This window comes from Pollicipes pollicipes, unplaced genomic scaffold (genome assembly GCF_011947565.3).
Source record: "Pollicipes pollicipes isolate AB1234 unplaced genomic scaffold, Ppol_2.1 Scaffold_3447;HRSCAF=4054_pilon_pilon_pilon, whole genome shotgun sequence".
Classification (NCBI taxonomy): domain Eukaryota; kingdom Metazoa; phylum Arthropoda; class Thecostraca; order Pollicipedomorpha; family Pollicipedidae; genus Pollicipes; species Pollicipes pollicipes.
In genome coordinates this window covers 26,364,544-26,380,628 of record NW_023596297.1, presented here as the reverse complement: position 1 = coordinate 26,380,628, position 16,085 = coordinate 26,364,544, and the positions used below count along the sequence as shown (strand labels likewise).

Sequence of the window (16,085 nt, the reverse complement as noted above, 5' to 3'; positions counted from 1 at the left end):
CTCATGGTACCAGGTCAGATCATCAGGGGTAGATCTGGTACCCACCTCCTGGTGGCCTGACCTGGTAATTCTAACTCCAGTAGTCTGATCTGGTGACCCCACACACTGATGGTCTGATCATCAGTAGCACCAGGTCAGACCATCAGGCACAAGGCACCATGCCAAACAAGCAGGGGGCATGGGTACCAGGTCAGACCAGCTGGCAGCAGCAGTGCAGTGCCAGGTCAGACCATCAATAGTGGGGGTACCCTATCAGGTGGCAGGAATACCAGGCCCAACCACTAAGCACAGGGGTACCAGATAAGACCATCAGGGGCAGAGGTATCAAGTCCTTCTACCATGTGGCACAAGTACCATGTCAGATCACCATGAGACAGCAGATTATGCTACCAGGAGCACTGGTACCAATTCACACAATCAAGTTGTGGTACTGGGTAAGGCCACCCAGGGCGGAAGTAGTACCAGGTCAGACCCACTGGGGGGCAGGAGTTGTCAGGTCTGGCCACCAGGGGCCAGAGTACCAGGAGGTAGGAGTACCTCGCCAGACTCTCAAGGGCAGTAATATCAGGTCAGGAAGCCCGACCTTGGAACTGCTGCTATCTGATGCATCCAAAGGGGCCTCTTGAATAGAGAGTGCCTCTTAATCCAGTACAGGGCTTCCTGGCTTGTAACACAGCCTGCCAAGCCAGCAAAGGGCTCACCATAAACACAACATTGGGCCTTCTGATCTAGAACATCAGGGGCCGGGCAACCAGACTGCAGGAGTACTACATTAGACTATCAGGGCCAGAGACAAGAGCCAGACCATTAGTGCTATATGAAAAAGTTATCAAGGCTGTATACCACATAAAATGTTTTTAAGCCTAGTTTGGCTCCAACCACTGATGTATAATGCAGGATCACTCAGCACGGCATTCAGCTTTTTTGCCACTGCGGAGGATGATCAAGCCATTAAGTAATAATATTAGACAAACAAGGGCAATGAGGAGAGTCAATCCAATTTGCAACCTTGATAGGTTATGAAAACAAACTGAAAAAGCCAGCATGTTTGCTAGCATATGGAAGCTGCATAGAAACTGGTCGCAGTCCGGGAGACCTCTGTGATGGCCAACTTCTCAGCATGGTCCTTGTCAGTCAGCCACACCTACAGCTTTCTTACATATATATATATATATATATATATATATATATATATAATATATATATATATATATATATATATATATATATATGATCTAAACACTGCTTTTTAATAAGTTTGCATACATGTAAAGAGTATGTGAACAGCTGTGAACAACAACAATCATGTTTATTGTTTGCATTCTAACCTTAGTGGGTCCTAAAATGCATGTTGATGAAGCTAAGATCTCCAGCAACATCCTTCCTTGCCTCACCAGATCCAAATTTGCTTTTCAAACACAGCCGCTGTTTTCCCAAAGTTTTTAAAATTGATAAATACCTGTTTTTGGCCCACTTGTTTTGTTACAATTGGGTACCTCACTCACAAGATATCTCCTTGTCAATGCTAGACTTTGAAAAAAAACTTAATCATTCCCAGCTGTTCCTTTACAGCTTTCAATACATTTTGTTAGAAGCATATATGTACTGGTCAAATGTTTTCTTAAATTAATACCACCTGATGTAAATTACTTTCCAGCATTTCCACAAAATCCACATATTTTGATGAAAACACCTACCCAGTCTTGCTTTCAGCCAGGATGGGCCAATTCCTTTTCAAACCAGAAGACAGGCATTCAAAAAATCAGCTGAAGATCACCATTATCTTATACATAAGCACTGTAACATTCAATCAGCTGACCAAACCTGCTCCCATTGTGACAAAATGTATAGGTACAAAGTATGTACTACTTTTAATGAATACCTAAATACAAAGAGTAGAAACAAGTGAGGGAAAATCAGTCCAGCCTGCTGATGCTGACAGAGGGAATGGCACCATGGATTTTTGGTTTGGGGGGAGGATATCCAAGGGGCCTCCTAAGCAAAATGGGGCTGCCTCACAGGGGACCTCATGGGCAATGTTGTCTTGAAAGTTGAAGGGAAAGGAAAATTGCAGGCATATGTTCTTTTACCAAACTGTTATAAGCATTATATCCAGGTAAATAGATGTTGACAATAAACAAACAGGACCTTATAATTTTGCAACAAAGGGCATTGGTACCATACAACATGGCCTCCTGGCACGTGAAAGGGCTTTGTCACCAAGAACAGCATACTTTCAATCCACAAAAGGGGTCTTCAAAGTTCAAGGAGATCCTGATTTGGAACTGCTGCCATCTACCCGTCTGCCGGCAATGGGAGGGGGGGGGGGAGGGGGCAGGGACAGCCCTATGCCATTGCTGCGCCGTCCCTGGTTGAAAGCACCCTGATTTTGACCTACGCCTCGTCTCTGGCCAAGTGTACCTATTTAATGAAATTACTTTCATTGATCTGTGACTCGATTCTACATGCACATACCTTCATGCACGCACAATATGCACATACCTTCAATCCTCATTTGCCGCGCACCACATCCACCCTCACCCGCACCTCGACACCGCCCGGCGTTCAAAACCGCGCGTCGGCGCGGACACGGTCGCAAACGCAGGCGAATGCGCATGCGCAAACGTGACGTCATGAATCTGACTCGATTTACACAGTGGTGCAGTTGTGTGTAAATCGACTCGGATCCGACGTGATTTACACAGAAGGGCCGTTTTCAGTAAATCGACTCATGAGTCGATATACACGCTCCCTTTTAATAAAAATGATCCTAGTGATATTCTTTGTTACAATCTATGTTTTCTACTACTACTGTTTTTGTTCCTGCTCTCCATGTTTTACGATTTCTCTAATGCTATTTATTTACTGGGGAACGCAACCATACGCCACACCAATCACTGTCACCCGCTTTTTCATGGCTACCCTCGGTGGTCCAATTCCCTTCCTATCTACCGTACGTTGCATTCCCCAAACCAGAGACAAATGTCCCCACCCCTCCTAACGTACTCGCCAACGCAAAAGCTACCAAATAAAACCCTCGCTTCTTTGACGGAGTGATTCTTAAATCTGGTAGCGCTTTCTCTCCACTCTAACGAGCCGACCAAAATCCTAGGCCCCGTTCGATCTGTCGTTAGCGCGTCTGTCAGCACCAATCACGGTTCAGCATTTGCCTACGTCATATCACGCGACCACAAAGCCACATGGCCTGTTACGTCATGTACCGGCTGACGATGATGCCCGAATTTTTTGTCAGCCTGTCAGGATGGGGTAAAAGCGTTACGAGATCAAAAAATCACTCCGACTGAAGCGGGAGTTTGATTTGGTAGCTCCTGCGTTGGCGAGTACGTTAGGTGGGGTGGGGGCACTTGTCTCTGATCTTGGGGGAAATTCGACGTAAGAAAGAAAGGGAGGGAGTTGAAATGCTTAGAGTAGCCATGAAACGGTGAGTGACAGTGATTGGTGCGGTATGTGACTGCGTTGCCTCGGTAAAATGATAGCATTATAAGTCCAGCATTTAGAGAGGGCCGAAATTGAAATAAGTTGGAAATGGGAGCAAGCGCTCAACATATGGACGGGATAGATGATGGTAATACTGGAACAGAAGCCACACTTCCAAACACCACTTTGTTCCTAGTGTGTCATGGTCGGTGGTAAGCCAGAGTTATTGTGGGAATTGAAAGTAAAAGATAAAAGAGGAAGGGAGAGCAAAGCTAAAGAAACTTTCCCGTCAGCCCACATATCAAACGCTCCGTCAGCATGCGTGACGTCACGCATTTCAGCTGACAATCGTGCTGGCGACAGATCGAAATTGGCCTCTGTCAGGAGGCCTGATGTCACGCATTCTAGCTGATAATCGTGCTGACGACAGATCGAACGGGGCTAAAGAAGCGGGAGTTTAAGCCAGAAGCTCTCGCGTTGGCGTGTACGTCAGGTTGGGTGGAGGCACTTATCTCCACTTTTTAGGGAGGGGGGAATGCAACGTAGAATAGGTGAGAGGGGAGTTGAACGGCTAAGAGTGGCCATGAGAAGGTGAGTGACAATGATTGGTGTGGTGTTTGGTTGCGTTCTCCACTAAGTAAGTAGCGTCAGGGTAATTGTAAAAGATGGAGAACAGGAACTGAAACGCCTCGCATCTCAAACATGGGCTTTGTCACTGAAAATGGGAGTTCAATGAAAGGATAGGCGCCATCCTAGCACCAGTAGCAGCGAAGGATCGATAGACCTTTTGTACACAAGTGCGTGAACACTTGATGTAGGAGGGGAAGCAATGAAATGAGATGAGAATTGGGGGGGGGGGGGAGGGGAACACTCAACCTACGCGTGGGATAGGTGATGGTAGTATCGGAGCAGGAGCCACACCTCTACTCACCATTTTATAAGCGGGGCGTTATGGTCTGCGGTAAGCGCGAGTTAGACGTTAAAATGTGAAGGAAAAAGGAAGTTAAGGCTAAAAACTTTTCCTCTCAGCCCTCACATCGAAGGCTCCGCCAGCACGCATGGCGTCACATATTCCAGATAATGGTGTTGACGACAGATTGGATCAGACCCATGTCAGTATAAATAGCAGTAAAAGCAATGCCCTTTCCACGGTAATGGAGTCAACAATAAAATGAGAAATGAAAATGCTGCAATAAAATGGGAGTGAAAAGAAGCATCCAGCTTGCGGGTAGGATAGATAGTAATACTTAACCATGTGTCACACTTCCATGTACCGTGGTTCGCCATATTATAACATGGTATACCATATTCCATACACATAGGTAGTGTGTCGGGCTGAAGTAAACATTCTCCTGGGTGGCCTGCTGAATACGCTTCGCTCGGGTGGGGCACAAGTTAACCAACCCCTGAGATCTCCAAAACTAAGATAGCTTGAGATGCAATATTCACAGGGTAGCTTGACCTTAACGTGAACTCACTTGTGCCAAAATTTGAGGTTTCTATGTCATGACTCAGGGGTGAAATAAGGAAAAAATATAAAAGTCCTGATTGGTGTCTAAAGTGTCCTCAGAACTCCTCGTGCAACCGCCGTGTAGCTAGATACCTGCGCTATGCAAATGAGCAGCGAGGTCGGTGGAATTGTGTTCGTAGTGCAGTTGTATGTGTCCTGCACCCCTGCTGGGGCGGGGCGCGGCACGCGGTCAGGTTCGCAGGCCGGCCCCGGCTGCGCGGCAGATGCGCGCCGCCGCCGCAGTTCGCACGGCCCCGGCTCGCGGCCCCCGCTGTCGGGGAGTCGCCGTTGGGAGAGCAGCGAGGGCAGGTGCACCGTCAGGGGCTGCAGCCCCGACGGTGCGAGACTAAAATACAGAGAAGATGTGGTGAAACACTTGGCGTCTCATTACAAATTGTTTAACCTTTTTGAGGTCAAGGTAACCAAATACGAGATAATCCTAGTTTGCCATTCAAATCAGTATCAGGAACTGCAAAAGTCCATGGAACATGTGTATTGCGGTCCCTGTTACGAATAAAACGAATTAAGTACCAGAAGCTTTCATATAAAACGAAGCTCTCGAGAAAAAACAGGGTAGTAATAACCTCGCTCTGATCTTCATACCTGAGCTTAGATCAATGGTGTTAGTTGTGATTTTAAATTCTGCTGGTTGATTGCCTAAGAAGCTATCTGAGATGCGTATGGTTTCGTCTAACCCTCCTTTGCTGCATGCCATTGAAGGATTCCCTAAAATTCTTCTTCGCATACAGCCATTGTATGAGTTGGACTTACCAAAGGTCAGCGATCTTGCTTGGCACAGGGCTTCTGGAGAGGCTTGGTACATCTAATTTTGCACCAAAATATCTGTCATTCAGTTTTCTGTAGTCATGCCAAGTTTGGTACGGCTACTCCGCGCCGTTCGGAAAGCCTTTTGAGAAGACCCTCGCGGGTACGGGGCAACTTGACCCCTCACCCCCATCCGAGCGCTTATTGACAGGCAAATGAAAGAAGAGGCGAAGCTAAAACCTTCGATTCCCAATATGGCAAGAATAAGCAGAGTTGTAACCCAGTTGAGACAAATATAGCGCATTTAGGCTGCCGGCTTGGGCCCGCTTTATTTGCTTCTCCGGTTTACTATTCCACGAGTTTTTACATGCTGTGGTGAAGCATAGGGCCTGATCTGGGCTGTGCCACGGTCTGTTAGGACTATGGCAGTACATGTTACATGTCCCAGGGTACTGTGAGATGTCCCACTTTAGCAAATCCAGCTCCTAAATGGGAGAAATCGGCCCAAATTTAGCTTCGTGTGCCATTGACATGCATGTGCGCGATCTCGTCAAGATTTGCGATGTTTTGTGCGAGAATTGATGTAATTGCCATACAGGTGGGAAATAAAACCATTTTACTAACATTTTAACTTTGCTGTGACAAAATCAACCCTAACTCGGAGTGTGCCGATGAGCAATGGCTGTGAGGGGGAGGTTGCTGTGCCAAAGGATGATGTATTTGCATTAAGATCCACCTGGTGGACTTTGATTTAAGTGTATGGTGGTAAATAGATATGCAGTGTACATAGTAAAAGAGCAATCCTGTCATTGACACAGGAATATGGATGCACATTTAGTGAGCACATATATTGCATATAACACAACATTGCAAAGCTCAAAACAGCAAGGTGGTTGGTTATGCTGTCTTGCTCAATTCACATGCATTTAAACAGCTAGTGCCTGAGGATTGGTGTTGAGCCTATTCAGCTGAACAATTGCAGAATGTTATAATGTTATGTTTGATCCCCCTGTTCTTGCCTTAGCCACAAGAATGTTTTGACATTAGCTGTATGCAGGTTTGTTAAGTATGCTGGGTGGAAGCTTAGGCAAGATTCTTGATGTAAGGTCGTTACCACCTAACTAGAGGCTGGGGTAACACCCAGCAGTGAAAAATGTATGATGATGATGATGATTTGGGGTTTTAGGGCGCATCGACTGCTAGAGGTCATGCAGCGCCCTTGAAAAATGTATGATAGTCAAATGACAGATGTGGATGCAGCTCTGGCAAAGCTGATGTGGAATGGTATAAAGCAAGTGTCATGACAAAAAGAATGCACACAGAATTTCAGAATGCCAGAATGCCAGAATGCCAGAACCCCTGGAAAGCTTGGAAACAATTATGGAAGCAAATGCAGCAGTCAATGAGCTAAAAGGATGACAACTACATCTGCAAAAATCTAAGCCCATTGCTTTGTTCTTCCTTCCATAATTGTTTTGCCCAGTCTTACTTTATCATTGATCAAATAAGTTGTTTATCAGCTTTGAGAGCATTGATTTTTGAATTTTGAGAAGGGATGTATGCAAGCCCAAGGAAAGCTGAACTCAGACTCATCCATGATTCATACCAGTTAACTTGATTGCAAACATAAGTATGGCAGTGCAGTGCCATCTTTGAAGCTCAAGTGGTCACTGTCACACCAGCCACCCTGCATTTTCCATATGTGGAGCTGCACTGTCCCAGCAAGATCATGACAACCCTTGTGGTAGTTTGCAGACTACCACACAGGGCTGTGTGCTCTTGTTGAGACCTGGAATGTGTTGTAGTGATGGGGGTGTCAGTATGAATGGGCTGTATTTTAGTCCATATACATTTTCAAATGAGAACTGGTCAGAAGATGGCCTGTGTAGGCCATTCATTGCCATATAATTGGATTGTTTACCATCTTGACATTGCTATTTTTGGCAGGTTTGTCTGAGCCTCTTGGGATTTATGGCATTGGCAAAGGAAAATTACAATTGTGCAACCATGACCCCCCATCAGTCATGGAGTCTGCAGAGTCCTTGTGTCCAAATGTGACTGGGAAGCATGCCAGATTAGATGCCATGTCTTTTTTCAATGACACTTCTGCACACCATTTATGTGGCAGTGCAAAAGTGACCAAAACACTGTGGCAACCTATAATTTTCTTTTGTAAATTATTGTTTCCTTGCAGGCAGTGTTGGTTGAATGCTGTACATCTGTTGTTTGTCCACACACTGAATTTATAAAGTTATAATATTATGATGTATATATAACATGGGATATATTATGTAACATAATATATAATAATAAAATTATAAAATATATAAAATAATAGAAATAATAATATTATATTATAAAGCCCCATAGACAAAGTATTTAAGGTTGTTCCTAATCATTTTGAAATTTGTAATTAATCTCAATCAACTGCATCTCCTGTTTTTACCCCATGACAAGGTTTCTGGATCTGTTGTGACATTCTCACTCTCATTTTCCAGATAAGAGGGAGTTAGTGGTTGCTAATTGTGCCACACCAAATATCAAAGTTACCAGCCATGCAGCCTGCAGCAGCCATCGTCCTGGTGATGCTCGGATGCTGCTCCAACGTGGTCTTTCTGGAGTTCCTGACAAAGTAAGCTGCATCGGTAAAAATGTGTGCCCAGTTGCATTTGGTTTTACATAGTCTTAATCGGTCTGCGCTGAAGGAAAATCTGCTTCGGACAAATTGTGTTATCGGTCTGTGCTGACGGGACATCTGTTTGGAATAACTCGTGTTTTCCCAATCGCTCGCTATCTGTGAAAGCCGTGGAATAAATAAATCATACGCTCAATTGACAAGAATTATCCGATCATTTGTAACCAGCCGTCTTTGATGAACTTCCCTCGCTAATCGTCTTTGCATCTGTCGCTCATATGCCAGCGTGCCGGATTGTCGTCGTGTAACATTGTTGTCCAAATACACAAAACCAAGCCTCTGTTTAATTCCTGCTATTTTTCAGAGCTCACCCCGGTTGTGGAAACTTGGTGACATTTTCTCAATTTCTCTTTATATCTGTTCATGGATTCCTGTTTACTATGAGGTGTGGGAGAGAGTCTTCCAAGATACCCATTAGGTAAGTTGCTTGTTTGTTGTCCTCGATACGCCTGCGCTCAGTTGTCACTTGGTCTTTGAGGGGAAATTCGACGGAGCATCTCATAGAATGGAATGGATAACTGAGTTCTTGAAATGGAGTTCTTGCCAAGTATGACGCGTGACAAGGATCGACACGGTTACGCAATTTTCACCGTGACCTCGGTCAAATTGTGGCGACGAGTTTTATCGGGGGATGCCACGGCTTCTTCATGACACCTTGACACCGTTGATGTGTCAGTCGGCCGTTGTCGAGTTATTTAAGGACGGTTTCTGCGCAGCGAATCCATAGCTACGGGCACGACAAGATTACGTAAAAACCAAGTGTTTTTTATTCCACTTTTTTAATAATCCAGATTTTCCTCCATGTTTCGGTATTTGCTTACTCTGGTCGGTCAACAGCGCTGGTAATATCAGTATATTGGACAGCGCGGGTCTTGTTAACTGTATTGTGATGGGCAATGGTGCGTACCTAGTCTTTTTTAGACCGAAATCCATGCGTACCTATATGCTTTACATGCGTACTTCAGATGTGATGGAGAACGTTGCAGCGTTAACGTTACATATTTACGTAAGTGATGGGATAGTACCGTTATTCGTGGCACTCACGATCTCATGCACATACATTCCACCCACTTGTATTACCTGGTTGCGAGAGGTTCACAAGCGCTCATGTCAGATTTCCTTTATAAGGCGATACGCCGCTGCGAAAGTAGACGGGGGACCAAGCTCAGTGTCGTTTATATGTGTTTGAAACTGAACTTACGCGAATTTTGCGTTTATTTCAATGGATAATGGATGACAACTGGATGCGTGATTTGTGATACCTGCTAGCGCGAAACACGGTACATATTATTTTCGTTTCAAATGATATATGTATGGCAGGGAGTACGTGATCATGGTTGGGATGTTCTTCGCATCAAGCGTGTTGAACAACTACGCGCTGAACTTCGGCATCCCCATGCCTCTTCATATGATCTTCAAGTCGGTACGCGTGCCATCTGGCAACCAAGGGCCGGCCGCATGCTCTGGCCTCATCTCTGGGGGCACAGGATTGTCTTAAAATGCGTGTGTTTGTGCACGTGCGTGCGTGCTTGCGTGTGTATGGGTGTGCGTGATGTCAAAACTCCCCATAAATTCCGTCTGTTATACATTGCCATCAGATTAATGTTTGCTTCATCTGATTAAAGTTCATAGTTTATAGCTGAAGTAAATCTAAACGTCATTGGTATTTAATGGCATAGAAGGTTGTTTGCCAGTTCTGTTTGTTACTGCATGCAGGGATTTTCTGCATACCCGCATATGTCACAAATGCTTACACTTTCAAGTTTGTTTTTTTGTCGTGTATGATAGCTGAAGCAGTTTGTCATTTGAGCTTACCAGCCCTGACGGCAGCTGGCCCATCCCAGTGTTTATAAGAGCTCTCAGCTGTCTGAATGTGCTAATAGATTACCACCCCCAGCCCCCCCCCCCCCTACCCACATAACATCCATCACTGTGCCTCTCGTTTGTGTCATGTCCATGCCACAGGTTGTGCCGCGACTGTTGGTTGTTTCTGTATGCATTGTCTCCACTTTTTACGTGTTAAGAAGCTGCACAGCTATGAAGCGACCAGTGTAGCACTATGCCCGCGTCGGTGCTCTTTTGCATACGTTTGATCTGATATGCAGCCCCGCTGCGTTTATCTGGTAACATGGAAAGGATCAATACCGCCTTTGGTGGGTGATCAGCATTCGTTTCGGCATCACGCTTCGTAATTCACGAGCATTTATGCTTGCGTGTAATTCACGATCACGAGGTGTGTTTTGTGATCTTCACGAGTTTGCTTGCGAGGCCGGATATTGAGACAATTATGCATGCAGGCACATCCGAGATACCCAGAGCCGGAACGGCTACTGTTCTGTTTTAGGGCTCTCTTGTCGCCAACTTGCTGATGGGTATGGTCGTGCTCAAGCGATTTTACCGAAAGCACAAATATATTGCGGTCGTGCTCATCACCCTGGGCATTATCCTGTGCACTCTGGCATCTCAGGTGAGCTATATATTGCGGTCGTGCTCATCACCCTGGGCATTATCCTGTGCACTCTGGCATCTCAGGTGAGCTATATATTGCGGTCGTGCTCATCTCCCTGGGCATTATCCTGTGCACTCTGGCATCTCAGGTGAGCTATGTATTGCGGTCGTGCTCATCTCCCTGGGCATTATCCTGTGCACTCTGGCATCTCAGGTGAGCTATATTCCAGAGAATGTGAATGATCAGGCGGTGCTGCACTCCCGTGCGCAACATGCGCCATGAGTCCAGATAGTGTTCGATCAGCGGGACCTGTTCTGGGCCTCTTTATGTAGACTTGAGGGATAGGTGCATCTTGTGTGTCTTAAGTTTGAAATGAAGCAGGTTGAAGGCGTCTGCCGTTGCGCGCTGGTGTCTATGCTAAGTTTCTCAGTATTTTACTGTTTTGCGCAAGCCGTCACGGCCCGACTCGGACCTGTCAGTAGTCGCGCCTGCGATCGTGTTGTCGAGTGTCTCATCGCTGCCCGGGCGCTGGCGGGCCGGTGTCTGGCCGCCCGCCAGCCGCGCCTCAAGCCGCGCACACCGCGCTGACGGGCGCTGTGGGCTGGCCAGGCTGTGAAGAACGCCAAGAAGGCGGACGCGGCGGCGACGGTGGAGCAGCCGGCCGGCCTGGACCGCAGCAGTCCGGTGACGCTGGCCGTGGGCGCCGGCGTGCTGACCGCGGCGCTCCTGCTGTCAGCCCGGCTCGGCATCTTCCAGGAGGTGCTTTACAAGACCCACGGCAAGCACGCCCAGCAGGCCCTCTTCATCACGGTAGGCAGGAGAGAGCGAGAGCCGCTCGCCGCCGGAATGGTGACGGGCAGTCCTGGTAGCGCGGCGGCCAGTGCGTCAGTCGTGTTGAAAAGCTGCTGTCAGACGCGGTCGGGTCTAGATACATTCCGCGGGTGCGATTCACGTGTGGGGTGTCATGTGTGGTGTCGTATGCGCGGCCATTTTCTGGTGTTCCTGTATAGGGTGTCTGTGGGTACAGGTACCACGTGCGCTCATGCCGGAGTGCGGAACACCTGAAACGTTTCATATGGTAACGGCATTTAAAAGTTATTGTGCTTGACGGTTGGTGCATGCACGCCTGTTTGCGGCTGCATCTGGCTAGCTGATCGAGCCCTACATCCAATCCGCAAGTAGAGGGCGCTCGCACCGACCCTCACAGAGGGCGCCAAGACAACGCTGACTCGTTTTCATGGGTGCCCGTTGCCGAAAGCAACGTCCGAACAATGATCTCTTCTGTTCAAATGCGGCTGCCACAAATTGTAGTTCCTTACGCATTGTATACGGAACGTATTTGCCGGGCTGAAAGTACAATTACATATGGGTATTGTCTTGGACAATTCAGCCATCAAGATGTTGGCCTCGATGCATGCAGTACCCAGGTTGAAACGTAGTTTTTAACATTCGATCTGTGTGATTGGCTTCACTCGGGCGTAAATCTCAAAGCTGAATGGGCAGCGTAAAGTTTGCATTTACTTGATCTAACTCACGCCAGTGGCATGTAAAACTAAAGTGAAATTCAGGACAATAACATCGCGGCATGGATGTTCACTAAGTTCACGACCCACTTTCTGAACTATCCATCGTCCAAGAGAACTAATTTTTAACAACAATCACAGAAAACAACCTTACAGCGAAAGCGCTCACCCACGCCGCGGCGAGGTAAAGGGCCATCGTGTGTGTTATCCGGCTGTATGTGCTGAGTCATGTTCTGGTGTTGCTGGCAGCACTCCCTGCCGCTGCCAGGCTTCCTACTGCTGATGCCGGACATCATTCACCATGCGCGGCTGTTCTCTGAGTCGGAGGCCGTGCTGGTCGGCACGCTCGAGCTGCCCGTCCCCAGGCTCTGGCTCTGCCTGCTCTGCAACGTCATCACGCAGTATCCTTTTGTCGAGGGGTCGCCGAAGCAGGCGCATGACTGCTTTTCCATCGTCAGTAATTTGCGCTATGCTCGGCATACCCAGTTGCCGTTTTTGTAAGTAATTCCGTTGTCATGTTTTCTGTATGCACGTGGACCATGCGGCTCTCAGGCACGCCATGTGCCGGTAGTACTCATTCAAAACGCAAAAGGTATTCCACTTGTCCAAAGACCGTTTTTGCCGTGTGTCCGGTGCTTTTCCCGATGTCATGATGCCACGCTTGGCGTGGGTGTCGCCGTGCTGTCGGGAAACCGCAGTTTTGGAATTGTGTTAGATTCCTCTACGGTGCACAGCCAAGTTGGCCTGGAGCTGGAACGTGCCAAAGTAGTGCAGATGTCATCGATATCACTCAACGGCCGTCGATCCGCCCTGCGTTTTTTTGAGACCCCGCCTGAACTACTGCGGCATCCACAACGCTGCGGGCTCTCTGACTGGCCCATGCACCATGATTAGCGTCATTGCCACCGCATAATTTTTGGCACCATCCCCCAACGGTGGGTTATATCTTCTGCCTGCTGTTTGGGTATTGTCCTCAGTGTTGTATGTCTTGTACGGCGGCTTGCACCTCTGATTCCTGCGCCGGAGTTGCGTCTGCGATGCAGATTGGTTCCTTGTCCAACCCGCGTCAGTGCCGCCTAACCATGCATTCCAGGGGGCGTTAACGCTGTCCCCATGGCGTGCCCATCCCGCTGCTTTCCAGCCTGTGTTTTTCTAGTGTCGTATCGATCCGGGCGTGATGTCCTTGACCGGGATGGCGTGTCAGATACGTGTGCATCAGCTCCGTGTTCCGGCTGACCGAGCAGTGCACCTCGCTGACGGTGACGCTGGTCGTGACGCTGCGCAAGTTCGTCAGCCTGCTCTTCTCCATCTGGTACTTCGCCAACCCGTTCGTGGCGCAGCACTGGGTGGGCTCGGCGCTCGTGTTCGCCGGCACGCTGCTCTTCACCGACCCGTGCGGCGCGTTCGCGCCCAGCGGCCTCATCGTCGAGAAGTAGCGCCGCGCGCCGCACCAGTACGGATGGTGCGCGCACTGCTGGGTTCGGACGTCGGGCCGGGCGTCGACGCTACGGCCTGGATGCGGAGATGGTCACCGCATCGCGTTTAGGCTGGCTTGCGCTGTTATGCTCTTCTAGGGCACAATTTGTTTGTGGTGTTACATGTAATCGATTTATGATTAATGCCAGTACATAATCCTCATGGAAATCTTGGGCTTGTCCTGTTCGTGTTTCCTATGGTCTCTGATTTTGTATTGCTTGACTCAAAGTGTTGTAAGGGCTCACAGAGCTCGTAGCTGTTTCCACTCATCATTGTTGATGTTCACCTTTCATAGCGGGAGCGTTCTGGTGTCACGGGTGCGATGATGGTTTTTGCCTGAGTCTAGGTTGGGGACGCTTTAATTGTGTGCGGGTAGCTGCGTGTTGTATTTGCAGTTTGATATGGTGCGGGGCGCCTTTTCTAGCAGCTCTTTGCAGTGATCGTGGCGTAGGTAGGTTCTCACGCACACTCACAATCTGTTGTTTTGACCATGTTTTACAATACATGCAAAAAACCAATGCGAATGGCAAGGACCGGGAGGGACGTCCAATCTTTGATAAGTTGTCGACACTCCGGTGCCAGAATTGATGCTCATCTGAACCGGCGGTCTCCTCACGCTGGACACCGGTGCATGTTCTGCGTGAACCGAGAACTCGAGGTTACCAGAGGTCCGGGGTCCGATTCCTCGCAGAGCCCGCGCTTCTTGCGAGGGTGTGAGGCGGAGGACGGAATGTAGCGCCAGGAGCTGGGTACCTTGTAAAGCTTCGATGACACATGAATTATCCATGCGTGCGCCTGACACGTGAGCGCGCAAATAATTTTTAACACATTAAAAAACATTTTAGCCGCGCGCTGCTAGCATGCGAGGCGTACCACTCCTGGCCATCCCGGTGATCTTGCTAGTCGACGGCACTAAGCGCTGACCTGTCCCGGAGCCTCCACATCGGCCATGGACCACATCGGCCATGGACCATGATGATATACCCTCGCCCATCTTCACATTCCCTTCACCTAGCTCGCCCGCTTCTCGAAGCTGGCTGATTTAATCACAGCGATCTCGGCGTTCTTGGCAGAAGTCTTGTCATACCGACACTCTGCCCACTTCAAAGTGTTCAGGTCGCTGCTCAAAGGACGTCACGAGGTCGGCATAACTTATCATTGCGATGATGTCTGACTATGCAGGCCGGAAGACGCGCTTCACCCGTACAGAACACCGACTGTCGACGTTGGAGAGTGGGTGTCCGGAATTGAGACTGCACCAACTCCGATCGAGGCGGCGATCCATCACCAGCTCTGTTCGAGTCGGCGATTCATCGCCAACTCCGATCGAGGCGACAGTCCATCGCCAACTCCGATCGAGGCGACAGTCCATCGCCAGCTCTGATCGAGGCGACAGTCCATCGCCAGCTCTGATCGAGGCGACGATCCATCACCAGCTCTGGTCGAGGCGACGGTCCATCGCCAGCTCTGGTTGAGGCGACGATCCATCGCCAGCTCTGATCGAGGCGACGGTCCATCGCCAGCTCTGGTCGAGGCGACGATCCATCGCCAGCTTGATCGAGGCGACACGCACTAAAATACCTAAAATATGCCATACCACCACAGGACCCCGTTAGACATTCGACTCCTCACCGACACAAGGGCTCTTTCATTGATTCAGGGGCCCCGATCAACGTGAATTGTGCGCCCGGCTTTGTCCCTGCTTGGGAAATGGACCTCAACGCCCAGAACGACATGGAGCCGACTGTTCGGTAATGGCAGTGCCAGACCGGCATGGAGGCTGTCATCAGCTTAGGGGTCCTAATGTACACAAGGGCCCTCCGGTTGTCATTCGAGGGCCCAGCCCCGTGGGCCGGCGCCTTATAATGCGACCTCTGGCCAGCCCATTAGGCCCTTAAGCCGAACACTGGATTATAGGTCCTGGAAGGTCTGAAGGACCCTTTGCAACCTAATGAGGGCGGCACGTGTCCCCTGTGCCCCCACCTGCGCCCCAAGTAAAAGGCAGAACATAGGCAGCATAAGCGCGTTTGTGCGAGTACTGCCACCGAGTTTTGCGAGCCCGGAGATGGGCTAGGATTGACTGTGCGTTGCCTTAACTCATCCCTGCGCGAGCAGCAGGAGTGCAGAACGCAAACATTACTATGCAGATATCACCCCAGTGTGAGGCCCACCAAGCCCAGCTTGGGAAGTTGCTGACGCTCGCGTGTGGTTGTTTCTGCGCGCTGCGGT

The 16,085-nt window shown here is 48.8% G+C and overlaps 1 protein-coding gene across 5 annotated transcripts in view; it reads left to right on the top strand.

Annotated features, from left to right (window-relative positions):
• The window catches only part of LOC119091964 (UDP-xylose and UDP-N-acetylglucosamine transporter), a 20,060-nt gene extending 5,685 nt beyond the window's left edge, over positions 1–14,375 (top strand). The window contains exons 1-8 of one of the 5 annotated variants that reach the window (XM_037214900.1): positions 6,035–6,122; positions 8,212–8,345; positions 8,713–8,826; positions 9,729–9,831; positions 10,753–10,875; positions 11,467–11,667; positions 12,630–12,781; positions 13,585–14,375. In XM_037214900.1, coding sequence (XP_037070795.1) covers positions 8,269–8,345; positions 8,713–8,826; positions 9,729–9,831; positions 10,753–10,875; positions 11,467–11,667; positions 12,630–12,781; positions 13,585–13,816 — 1,002 coding nt within the window. In that variant the 5' untranslated portion in view covers positions 6,035–6,122; positions 8,212–8,268 and the 3' untranslated portion in view covers positions 13,817–14,375. Of the gene's footprint in view, positions 1–6,034; positions 6,312–8,211; positions 8,346–8,712; positions 8,827–9,728; positions 9,832–10,752; positions 10,876–11,466; positions 11,668–12,629; positions 12,782–13,584 lie in introns of those variants that run through there. The other 4 variants (XM_037214898.1, XM_037214897.1, XM_037214902.1 and 1 more) reach the window with 4 other exon arrangements.
• Positions 14,376–16,085: the final 1,710 nt, after the last annotated feature.